Source organism: Malus sylvestris, chromosome 11, assembly GCF_916048215.2.
Source record: "Malus sylvestris chromosome 11, drMalSylv7.2, whole genome shotgun sequence".
Taxonomy (NCBI): Eukaryota; Viridiplantae; Streptophyta; class Magnoliopsida; order Rosales; family Rosaceae; genus Malus; species Malus sylvestris.
In genome coordinates this window covers 37,961,050-37,973,560 of record NC_062270.1, presented here as the reverse complement: position 1 = coordinate 37,973,560, position 12,511 = coordinate 37,961,050, and the positions used below count along the sequence as shown (strand labels likewise).

General features: G+C 35.7%; 2 protein-coding genes across 4 annotated transcripts; one reads left to right on the top strand and one right to left on the bottom strand.

The window, feature by feature from the left end:
- Nucleotides 1-4,207: 4,207 nt before the first annotated feature.
- Nucleotides 4,208-10,004, bottom strand: LOC126591610 (lysine-specific demethylase JMJ31-like). Of its 3 annotated transcripts, none has more exons than XM_050257367.1 (16): nucleotides 9,820-10,004; nucleotides 9,624-9,701; nucleotides 9,112-9,195; nucleotides 8,844-9,008; nucleotides 8,642-8,710; nucleotides 8,407-8,533; nucleotides 7,985-8,057; nucleotides 7,708-7,824; nucleotides 7,473-7,592; nucleotides 7,344-7,362; nucleotides 6,947-7,018; nucleotides 6,739-6,823; nucleotides 6,271-6,599; nucleotides 5,493-5,608; nucleotides 5,311-5,404; nucleotides 4,208-4,559 (listed from the first exon to the last, which is right to left on the bottom strand). In XM_050257367.1, exons 1-16 carry the CDS (start codon nucleotides 9,907-9,909, stop codon nucleotides 4,494-4,496), a joined length of 1,704 nt encoding a protein of 567 aa, XP_050113324.1. In that variant the 5' UTR covers nucleotides 9,910-10,004; the 3' UTR covers nucleotides 4,208-4,493. The 3 variants fall into 3 exon arrangements, with proteins under 3 accessions (XP_050113324.1, XP_050113326.1, XP_050113325.1); XM_050257369.1 differs by having other exon boundaries at nucleotides 8,888-9,008; nucleotides 9,820-9,986; XM_050257368.1 differs by lacking the exon at nucleotides 6,947-7,018 and having other exon boundaries at nucleotides 9,820-10,003.
- Nucleotides 10,005-10,198: 194 nt separating this feature from the next.
- Nucleotides 10,199-12,043, top strand: LOC126591611 (transmembrane emp24 domain-containing protein p24beta3-like). Its single transcript, XM_050257370.1, has 4 exons — nucleotides 10,199-10,508; nucleotides 10,718-10,904; nucleotides 11,511-11,618; nucleotides 11,806-12,043. Exons 1-4 carry the CDS (start codon nucleotides 10,281-10,283, stop codon nucleotides 11,937-11,939), a joined length of 657 nt encoding a protein of 218 aa, XP_050113327.1. The 5' UTR covers nucleotides 10,199-10,280; the 3' UTR covers nucleotides 11,940-12,043.
- The last annotated feature ends 468 nt before the right edge of the window (nucleotides 12,044-12,511 follow it).

The window sequence follows — 12,511 nt, the reverse complement described above, 5'->3', positions numbered from 1 at the left end:
ATTTAGTTATTCAGTCACAAATTTGAGAAGTTTTTCTCTGATTAACCAGAGACGGAGATTTGGATTCTAATTTTTAAGAGATATATATTTTTTAAATTAAAACAATAATGTTACTTTACTCCATCATTGCTATCATAGATAGTTATATTGTTGTGAATATAAAAGAAAAAATAAAGATACACTAAGTTAGAAAGAAGATGAAGCAATAAGAGAAATATCTGAAGTAAGAAGGTGAAGCAATAAGAGAAATATCATGAAGGAAGGAGTATACATTGTTCTGGGAAAGCTTGTCCGAGTTCACTCATGGCTTTTCTTGTGACTGCTGCCCCCACTGCATGGCCTTGTATGTTAGTTACTTGTGAACTGGCTAGAATAGTAGCTTCAATTGACCAAGTAGTCAAGCAATGAATTATTAAATTTCAAGTTGGTAAAGTACGTAGATCCGTGAATCACTAGATATATCAAGACTAATAATTATCATCCGGCAAATGCAAGAGATTTTTAGTGTGCCTGAGACGAGAACATAGATAATACATCATTATACAAGTGAAGGGAGAATTAAAAAAAAAAAAAAAAAAAAAGAAGCCTTCCCTCTATTTGTATAATAATTTAGCTCATGAGTCATGACACATTGAAATATCTCTCCGAAAATGCATAAACAAGTGAAAGTGTTCAAAATAATTAAACAAATAAATTATATTCCATGAAGATAATTTTAAGATGTCAGATCATTGTATCCATTCCATCTGTGTGATGATTCTTATCATGATTATTAAGAAGATTCTCTTACAAAGTAGAACTCTCTTTATATGGATTCTCTGTCATCTCATATTTTGAACACAATTTCGGTATAAACATCATAAAATAGAGAGTTTTAACAAAACACTCCCGGTACTGTTCACTTTTAACGAAAAAAACCACATTTATACATTTCCCTAGTACTATTCACAATACCTTTAAAAATGACTTTTCATTAAAAGGGTAGGTTTTTTGAACTTTTCGTTAGTTTTCCTTATAAAATATTGTACCCAAAATATGATAGAGAGTCTATGAAGAGTCCCACTTTGAGTCTTCTTAGCATTTCTCTTATGGAGTATGGAGATTTTGGACCAATGCTAATTTGAGAATTTAAGTATATATTCATATACAGGAAGATAATTTTCACTCAATTTTCTTTTTTTTTACTTTTTACATACCTTGCTTTAATTTGGTCATCGTTTTGAATAAATCAAACGAAAACAACAAACATGATTAAACATGGGAGTGCTTGTTTATATATATAATTGAGATTTTCTTTCCTCTGTGAAACAGCATAATGGAGAATTTGAAGAGCTTTTTTAGGACACTTTTTTTGGGGTTCTGGGTTAGTGAAAAATTGGGGCATTTCAAAGAAACATGGCCTTTTCTAAAGAGAGATAAGTGAGCCCTAGACTATAAAACCTGGCGTAAGCGTGAGTAGAGAAAGGTAAGCTCGGTGTGACGGGGTGTGTGAATCCGTGCTGGGTGTGATGGTGGTCCGGGGACATGCATACTGGCTAGTGGTACTATAAACCCAGCTAAAGAGAGAAAAAAAGAGAATTAGGAGCAGATGAACAAAAGAAAATGAAAGTCTGTAAAATGTCAACGGTTATGAAAAAGATGTCTCTCTCTCTCTCTCTCTCTCTCTCTCTGGATACAACTTTGAAAAATAATTCTGAGTCTTCGTTTTTTGGTTGACGGACTTGCTCTTTATTAATTTCTGTGCAGCATCGCCACAGCCTTTGGTTTGGCAGCACAACCTTTCAACAAACCCTACCATATATAATTGCAGTCATGTTTTTTGTTCATGGACCAGGCTGTTTAATTACATCACATCTTGACCATTGATCCTACCATATATAATTGCAGTCGTGTTTTTCGTACATGAATTATAGGGTTTTGGGTTTTGAATGTTAAGGTTTGAATTAATCCCAAAAAGGTGTCACTAGCTAATTGAGTGATTTTCTTTAATTGATGACCATCTTGAATAAAGACCAAATTATCACATCGGGTTAGGGCATTGTTCGATCAAGTTCAAATGCCCTACGATGATCCGATAATTAGAGTTTCATTATGTCTATATACGGTTAGATAATTGAGATACATTATAGAGTAAGTCTTACAAAAATGTGTGTCAAAATGTGTGTCAAAAGTTGAACGATGTCATTACTAATTGTACTAAAATCTTTCATATAAAACCCCACAACTATTGAATTTGAGTGACTAAATTAGAAACAATATCAGTATGATTAGTAGTAGGTCACTCAACCATCTCTAAAACTTTATCATGTGATTAATAATGAGTCACTTATCGTCTCTAAAATAAAATTCTTTCAAACATTTTTTACTAAATCAAAGGAATGAATCCTTGTTACAACTCAGTATATCCATCAAGAGTGAGAAACCTAGGGATTAATGAAAGTAAGGTATATCCATCCAGAGAGAGAGAGACCTAGGTACTAATGAAAGGAAGGTTTGGGTGGTTATGGTATATCCAAGCTTTTAGAAAGTTTTATATAAGTTGCAGGGTTAAGGTACAAAATATGCCATTTGCCTTGTGAAAGGGACTGCATCTTTTTATCTCTCCCTCTGCTCCCACAACCAGACAAACTAAAAGCTTCTCTCTTCTCTTCTATTCCCTCCCTTTCTCAGCACCTTTGCATGTCATATTCCACCATGGAATCTCACCTCAACAAAAACCCCTCCTTTTCCCTCTTTTAATTTGTCCTTCCAACCCCAATAATTACCAAAACCCCTTTTCCATGCTTTTCTATTCTTTTCCCCCTTGTTCTGCAAATTTATACACAAATGAAATTAAGACTGGCATAATTTCCATGACTTCTCTTATCTTTAACTTCCATTTTGTGTGTGTGTGCAAGAATCTAGAGAATAAGAACTATTCTTCTTTGAAACGGGATATGTTCATTATCTTCATTTTTCATAAATCACGTTATTCATACAAAAGGTTAGAAGGGAAGAGAATGAGTAAATACATGATGTGTGAAAAAATGAAGAGAATTAGTGCATTCCCATTTCAAGGAAGTCTTACTCGTCCAAAAGAGGAATGATAGCTAGAAATCACACATCGGTACTTTTCATTTTTTTTTAAATTACTGTTTTTCAAATTCTAATTGCTAAAACTGATAAATTTATAGTACGTCATGGATGAGAATCAAGCCAAGCCAATCATATTAGATTTGAACTCGCTATTATATAGTTGTCCACGAGATCACCGACTTAAAGCGATTAGAATTATTACTAGTGGCAATGTGGCATCAAGCGCTGGTACTTAAATGCTTTACAAGTGGAGTTAGATTCCCCTGCCAAATGAATCTTATCTGAATAAGAGAATTCAGGTAAGTTGAGGGATTTTATCAAGAAAAATTGGTATTTTTAAGACTATTTTAATAGTTTAAAATTACTGAGTAATCTGAAAATAACGATAAAAAGTGAATTTAAGAAATCGAACAGTAAAAATTGTTTTAAAAATCAAACCACTTGGTAAATTGGGTTGCCGAAGACAAACGTTCCCTTGAATTTTGGTTATCTGGCCTCTAAATATTTGCTTCTCTGCACTTTAGAGATTAGATGACCCGTTTGTTCATGTTTTCAGCACGCTTGTGGTCCTTAACTAGTAGGTGTTTTTTTAATTTGCAAGTAGGACTACTTTGATTGACCCTCTACCATCAATTCAAATGACAAACAAAACACAAAGTTCTCAAATCAAACTAAGAAGAAAGACGATATTTCTTTTCATTAACAATTTTACGAGAAATTATTGTGTAGTACTAAATATTGTCACTATGTTCACACAGCATGTCATAAGTTCGTTTCTAGCATTGGTAAATTACACAATAGTGACCAGAAGAGGTTGAAATGCATCTGTGAGTCTTTCTGACCCCTAAAAAGATTAACTGCCATAACAAAGCCATCAGCTAGTCATCTTTTTGTTAAAAAAAAAATTATATTGTCTCTATATATATAAATCAATCCACATGTTACAAGACAAGTGGATATTTATGAAGATTACAGCCTTAATAGTTAATACAAAATTCATCATCCACCAATATTATATCAAGTTGCGATTTTCGGTACCACGCAATAATTTTTCCAATTTGAGCTATTTTGTCTTGCTTTGACCAAAATGAAAAAGAAAAAAAGCTAGTTTGTCTTGGTAGACGACGTCGTATTTGGAATGAGGTAACAAAACATATCGTCTCAAAAGCTGTTATAAAACACAGAACATATCAGACCAAGTAAAAGTTGCAGAGCATATAACTACATAGAAAGAATGCACAACCAATCATACACTCATATACTTAAAGTTAGTGATGACATGAATTCTAGGTGCCTGTAAATGAACACTTGTAAAGCACGGTTGAGAATTCAAGCAAAAAGAAAGGTTTCGGTAAATGAATATGCATCGATTTCCTCCCCTCAAGATACTGCCGGGGACCAATTTCTTTGAAGTTTCATCAGACCCCGGGTTTCGGCCCACTCCAGTCTACTCCCAAATATTTATCCAATACGTTCTTGTATGCCTGCAACAAAGAATACGGTAAAAGTGCGTTACTTTGTTCTTGAGCAGCTAGTAACATTTTATACCGTACATACAAATCTAACGTCTCCAGTAAAATATGAAGGGACGTATATGCAAATGCACAAACATCGTCATTGAGATGATGTTAGGCCAAAATGTAAAGACAACAAAAAGTCTACGAAGAGTGTTAAATTGGGGGAAATACGGGTTGTCAAGGATCAGAAAATTCATGAGTAGAATAAATTAACGGAATACGGTTCATTGCTCACCCAAAAAATTACAGTAAAAAATGTAAAATAGAAATATGAAGGCCTTATGATCCTTGTTCATAACTTATGACATTGTTCACAACAAAAACAAAAGCAAAAGATGAATTCATAACTTATGATCCTTGTTCACTGCCCTGCTGTAGTCAAGTGGCCTTCTACGCCCGGGACAATGATAGGCAACAAAATCGTACTTCAAATTTTGATAATTTAAGATATTTAAAATGATAACAATATCAAATGGGAGCACGTCAATTGACTATAGCAGTCCATGACATCGATACTAACTGATTTCGACCAATTACAAATTTGTATAACAACAAACTAGATTCCTGGTTAATCATTTTATCGTAGTAGTTCATAACAAAGAGATGATCATCATCTGGTAGATGAGCCAGTGAACATCTTATTTCCGGAATCAATCCCTACCCAATTTATGGTATCATGAGTGCCAGAAGACATGTTTCAACAAGAGCACAGCATTACCTGTTGTGCAAATACTTCTTTCCCATTCAAAATTGCATCCATTGCTGCGAATTGGTCGTCAAATGCCCCATAGAAAGCCTTGTAGAAATTGTTCCTGAAATGACGAATAAGAATAGCAGATTGTAGGTGAATACAGATCTTTACCTTTTTCACTAAAGAATTAATGACAAATTAGCATTTACCGTTCTTCCTCGGTGATCAGTTGATCCATTCCTTCAAATTTGCGGGTAAGCACTTCTGCTCCCACTGGTGAAAGCAAGTGCAGTATTAAAGCCTCCAAAGTTCTTGGAAAATTTTTCTGCAAAAGATTATATAAAAGTTGCATATAAGAATGAGAAATTTATTTTTATTAAACAAAATAGCAGTGGATGGTCATTCGAGTTACAAATATATAGTTATCCTATAGTGGCTCCCCTCACCACCTTGCCATGATGGCATTACTAAATGGTATGCTTATAAGACTCACTAAAAATCATAGAGCATATGAAGGTTAAAAGAAAAAAAGGAAGAGGGGAGTGTCCTGCCCAGCTGCATTCTCGTAAAGAAATACAGAAACAAGAGTCAAGCCTTCAAACATTACTGGATTTAATGAAAGGATAAACTATCATGGCTCACTTTTCCATTAGATGGGACAATATTCACTGGTAAAAGCGTAGAAACATAGTTATAAAGCACACGAAACCAGAATAGTAGGCAAAAATAGGGAATAAAGACGGCCTTTGAATCTAAAAGAAATGAAGCTCCTCTAGATGACAACTTTCTCCTATCCAAGTAAGATGACCTGCTTGCTAATTAAGCTGTTACTGTTTGGCATGCAAGACACGCCAAACATTAATAGAAAGACCTTGCCTTATCACTTTCTCTTGATAATAACGAACAACTCTCATGAAACGAGAGTCGACTAGCCTATTAGTCTACAAGTTTAAGTTTTACAGTGAAAGTAAAAATGTTCAAACTCACCACCATGGCAAGAAATACATTTTTCAAAGTGATGGGGTGAAGAGTCCAAAAGATTTTAGCAACTGGATCATCTTCCAAGCTAAACGAACTCTGTCTCACGACTTTGATGCATTCATCTTTCACATTAGCTGCAGAAGCAGTTGTTGAAGCGGATTGCACTGGTTGTCTTTGCTCAGCAGCATTAACATGACCATGAACTAAAGAAATAAGTTCATGAAGAGCAGGGACGGCAAGGGGCTCCAGTACATGCGACATAAATCTTTGTTCTACTTCCTTCCCTTTAAGATCCTTTCTCTCACATGCCTGATCCAAAGCATTGTCATTGTGATCTAGGTGTAATATCAAGTTAGGGATGTCAGCAAACAGAGGATTTACAGAGCCATAATGATTCACTACAAGTTTTTTTTTACCAAATAATCTTTAGTACATAATGATAATCAGTGAGCTCATAGAAAGTTACAAACTGACCTACTTGTCCTTTTTTAAGCACTATACCAGTATGCCTCTTCATGTTCTCCATTTCAGATAAAGAAGGTACGGGCAGCACTCGGTCCTGTCCTAAAATAAAAAATAATAAAATAAATATACTTATAGTGTTCAATTACAAAAACTTCTGATTGTAACTTATATGTTTCATATTGTAACTTAAAACTTGTTATTTTGAAAATAAACGCACAAATAAGAATGTCCACCAATGTGTGTGTTTGTGTGAGGGAGAGAGAGAGGTACAGGCAGCACTCGGTCCTGTCTAAAATAAAAAATAATGAAATAAATATACTTATAGTGCTCAATTACAAAACTTCTGATTCAAAGTTAAAAACAAAGGCGGAAGAAAACGTAGTCGATGTGACCACAAAGTTTTCAAATACGACAAAAATAAAATGATAAAGCATATACCAATATCGAACCATATGTTTACTTATATGTTTCCATACTGTAACTTAAAACTTGTTATTTTGAAAATAAACGCACAAATAAGAATGTCTACCAATGTGTTTGTGTGTGTGTGTGTGTGTGTGTGTGTGTGTGTGTGTGTGTGTGTGTGCGTGCGAGAGAGAGAGAGAGGTACACACCATTTCTCTATCTGTCAGTCTTTTGATGCGGATTGGACAAGTAAATGACGCATGAGAGAGAAACAAAATAACGTTAGCTTGTTCCGTTAATGCTTTGCATACTAACTAAAAGGAAACAATACCACAAACCTTCTTAATATTATGCGCAGATAATATGCATCCATGTGTTCTGACATGTTTAACGCTACATTGGACCGCCACCAAAAGTTCACAGCAATGGTCAGATCATCACTATCCACCTGGTGGAACCTGTAGCAAAAATAAATAACCACTATGAATAAAAAGGTCACACTAAAGTCTTATATTATAAGAAGACAAAAATAAAGGACTCCTAATGGACACACTAATGGATATTAAACCTTACCAGCCTTCAGGAATGAAAAGGGCGTCACCTGGCTGAAGAATAAGCTTCTGCGAGTGCTGCATTAAACATTGTGCTCTTGGATAATTTGAAAAGTTTGGGTTCTCTAAAGGAACAGAACTGCAAGAGGGCGTAAATTATAAGATTGAAAGACTGCAATTCGTTCTCTTTGTTGATAGAACAATAGATACAAATAACTAACAGAAGCATAAACTTTTCATAATTAAATAAGTACAAAGATATCTAATCTGAATTCATATTATTATTACAGGTACTATACCTGTGATTTGATGCCTCCCCATATATTGGCATAGGGTATAACATAGGACTTGCTGAAGGAGGCCATAAAACCACTGTGAAACATGCAAGCTTTTATTAGAAAAATCCAGAAACAAAAAATCTATTTAGACAAATTTTACACACTAACACAGTTGGGAATACTGAACAAAGTTAAGTTCTATATTCAAATCTCAAACCAACTTGTTCTAGAAATCAAATGACCCTTAAATTTGTGGCCTTCTAAGAATAAAACTAAAAAAATCTCTTTTGGAGGGATGCAAATAAACAATAAGAGAGAAAATCAATTTGCTTTCTTGGCAGCTAATCATTCAATGATATAGAGAACCGGTAACATGAAACCTATCTAACCACTCTGAAGTTGGACAGAGCATTATGCACTAAGAGAGCCAGAGAAAATTCGACCTTGTTTGCGGCCAGAGACTACGCAGAGAAGGTTATGGTGTGGATCATAGTGAGTACTTGATCTAGCTTGAGCATTGTTCATCCACAAGTTGATAGAAACTAGTACTTTGTCCTCCAAAAATACAGGCTACAAAAAACAACCAGTGGTCATTAGAAATCAAGGATGAGAATAAAGGATTCACTAGTGGAAGGCTGTAGGATAAACAACAAGGACTAGTACAAGAAGCTCACAAACCGTTTGGATATCCTCCCTCAAAGATCCTAGTTGAACCCTCTCTTCAGTTTCAGTATTGATTATTGGGATCTGAATCACACATAATAAGAGTTATGTCCCAAATATGTGACCCTTCAAAGAAAACTAATAAGTCTAACATATTAAAGAAAGTTATTTAAATAATGACTAATCAAGCCATTAACAAACCCTTTGAAGGTTAAACCTGTGCTAAATAGATTTGTTGAGGAGCATCCTCATAGGGCTTACTGTCATACTCAGATGAAGACTCCAGTAGCCCTTGCCGATCTGATTCAGCACCGGAACCATCCTCCGAATGATGCATGTGTTTCTTACATAGACCAATGAATGCAGAAAATTGCAGCGGTACCTACAGATGGAAGGGGTAGTAAACTAGTTAGGGCTAATGAGATCCAGAAGAAAGTAAAATTCAAAGTTTCAGACCATTCACAAGAGACATACAAATTACTTACCCTCTCATGGCTTCTAATATCACCATTGAATACAGGTGCTGAATCAGATAGCATAGCTTCCACAACACACAATCCGACTCGTTCCTAATTTTCCATTCATAGAAACCATATCAATCACAAACTTCAATTTAACAAAAGCAAAGAAATCAACGATATAAGCAACAAACAAATAACTTAAAAATGAAACAAAAAACTACTTGTTAATCCCTGAAAAACTACATGGACAGCTCCCTGAGGCCTAATTCAGTAGTAGGAACGGATTAGCTCACCCAAGGCTCGGAATTAGAAACAGAATTCGAATACGTTAAGCACAAGAACATCATTAAGCAACCATTTGAGGTTGATCCTGATCACATTTCGTTGCTGCTGTGGTAAAATTTTAAGTACTCGAAAGAAAGCAAAGCAATTTTGACCACATAATCCCTAATTTCCTCAAATTTACAACCAATCACCACACAGAAGGAAGCAGAATCGACGAGAACAAAAATTCAAGTAAAAAAAAGGGAAAATACCTGCAAATAATCGAGACCGCCATTACATGGATTCCAATTGGAGAAAGCTTTCCAATCTTTGACGCAGCCGCTGAAAACCTAATAAGAAGAAGAAAGCAAGAACACACAGAGAGAGCGAGAGTGAGCAAATGCTCGTGAATTTTAGAAAGGCGCGAAGAAAATTGCAGTTAATTATGTGAAACAGTAAGGAATTTACGGCGGGAACGTTCTCGGATTCGATCCGAGACGCGAAGTCTGTGGCCGAAGGAACTTCGTTCAATCTTCGAACTCGCAGAGACGACTCCATTACTGCACTGATTCGCTTTCCGACTCACTGAGCTTGGTGAACTGAGAGTGAGAGAAAGTTTTTTTTTTTTTTTTGGAGGTACATCGATATTTTTACAGAGATCAGGAAACGGAAAGGGGAGTTCGGTTAAGCTGCATGTGCAGGTTAATTTGGTATCAAATTGCACAAATTGCGTAGAAGCCCAACCATTTAAAGAAGCTAGGCCCAAAAGAAAGCCCAATCATGAAGAAAACAGTCATGGAGGCAACAAACGGATTTCTCAACGAATTAACCGAATTTCAAGCCGCCTTATTTTCTTCAGGAACACTCTCTCTCTCGATCGATCGATTCAGTTCTGTGGCTGATTGAATTCCAGAGCAAAGATAAAAAAAATGGAGAAAAGAAAGAGATTCGAGACCGCCAAGATTTACGTGGCGTACGGTTTTCTTCTGAGCCTCATCGGCAATGGCAGTGTTGCTACTGCTCTTTCAATCACCGTGACGGAGTTTGAATGCGTATCAGAGCAGGTTCTGCACGAGGGAGACACCGTCTCCGGAAACTTTGTTGCCATAGACCATGACATCTTCTGGAGCTCCGACCACCCTGGCATCGATTTCACTGTAAGCTCCTAATACAAAACTTTCACGTCAAATAACTGAGCATGTTACGCTGTCAGACGGTGTAAATCAAAATCATTACGTAGGTGACATTGTTTCAAAATGTAGAGTCCTAATTTACGAACAACGAAATTTGTCAAATAATTCGTAGAAGATTGTTACATTTCCATTCAAATGGGAGGTGCAATACAACTTATGTGTGGTCTGTGCAGGCTACAGCTCCAGGAGGTAGCATTGTGTCTTCTCTGAAAGGAACGTCGGGAGATAAGTTCAAGTTCAAGGCACCAAAAAGCGGAATCTACAAGTTCTGTTTTCGAAATCCTGCTTCGACTCCTGAGACTGTTTCGTTCTACATCCATGTTGGCCACATCCCAAATGAGCATGAATTGGCTAAAGACGGTTAGTTCAATGTATTTTTTGCTTCGTGGTAGCGAAATATGTACGGTAGGAGAGTCTTTCGAGTTTGAAAATTTGAGAGGATCCCTTTGATTGTTTGCGTCGGATTATTCATGATGATAAAATGGGTCACATTCATCTCCGATTGATCGTTACTCAGTTGTTTTCAACTTTTATTTTACCACATATGTAACGGGAAAAAAATGCTTTTAGTCAAAATGATTCATAAGATTGACATAACTCCTTACTTTTATCTCTAAGATTTGAAATCGTTAGAAGTGGTCTTGAGTCCATCATCAATCATTTTAGTTATTCCATAAAAAATCTCCATTAAATAAACATAAAATGACAAAAATACTCTCAATTTTGTCAAATCATTTTGGCCTATTGTTTATTAAATTGAGGATATTTTTGTCATTTTTATTCTTATTTAACAAAATTCTTCACATAATGACCGAAATGATTAATGGCGGACAAACTCAATGACCACTTCTATCGATTTCAAACTCAAATATCAAAGTGATGAATTATACCAATCTTAGATACCATTTTGACTAAAACGTCTAGAAAAAAACAAGGTCATTTTCATTTATTGTAATTTTGGTGCAGAACATATGGACCCTCTGAATATTAAAATTGCCGAGCTGAGAGAAGCATTGGAGGCTATCACAACGGAGCAAAAGTTCCTTAAAGCGCGCGATGCCAGGCATAGATACAGTAAGTGTTGAGATTATGAATCCAGCATCCAGGAACGAATAGACTTTGCATGTGCTTATAAGTTATAAGTTAGGTTATTTTTCATATTGCCAATTAGTTGCATGGTGTAATCTCAACTTTTTCCGTATGTCTCGTACGTTTCCAATTGATTGTGTTATCGTCTAACAACATTTTTGTATGGTTGCAGCAAATGTTAGCACGAACAAACGAGTGATCTACTTCACACTTGCAGAGTACCTTGTATTTGCCGGTGCAAGCGCTCTTCAAGTGCTCTACATCCGCAATCTGTTCAGCAAGTCCGTTGCTTATAACAGAGTTTAATTAGGTTTCCATTTTTCTTAATAATCTTCTTATAAATTCGTAACAAATGTTATTTATCTCTTTTTATTGGTAAATAAGGCAACATTACCAGCACATTTCAAACAGTTTTTAGCCTGCAATTTTTTCTTTTGTTTTCATGTTCAACTGTTAGAATACGTGATACCTACCGATCATAATCGACCTCATATATTGCGTGTCAAAATTACAAGGGAAGAGGATCCTCTCATGAGATCAGGATGGGGATCCTCATGACCACGAAATCTGGGCCGTTCAAATTTAATCCAATAGCTCCAAATAAGGGTTCTCTAAAAGTTATAATAATTACAACCGTTGGATTAAATTTAAACGGTCCGGATTTCGTGGTCAGAATGATCCCTATCCGAAGCTCACGAGAATCCTCTTCCAATTACAAGCACTAGTAAATGTCGTTTATGTTAGAATTGTGTGGCTCGATAGAAAGCAAGGACGTGATGATGGACTCAGTACCCTATTCCAAAAAGTACAATAACTCGCAATACAAAAATTAGGTCGTTCATTACTGATAGTATTTCCAAATAAAATGTATACTACAA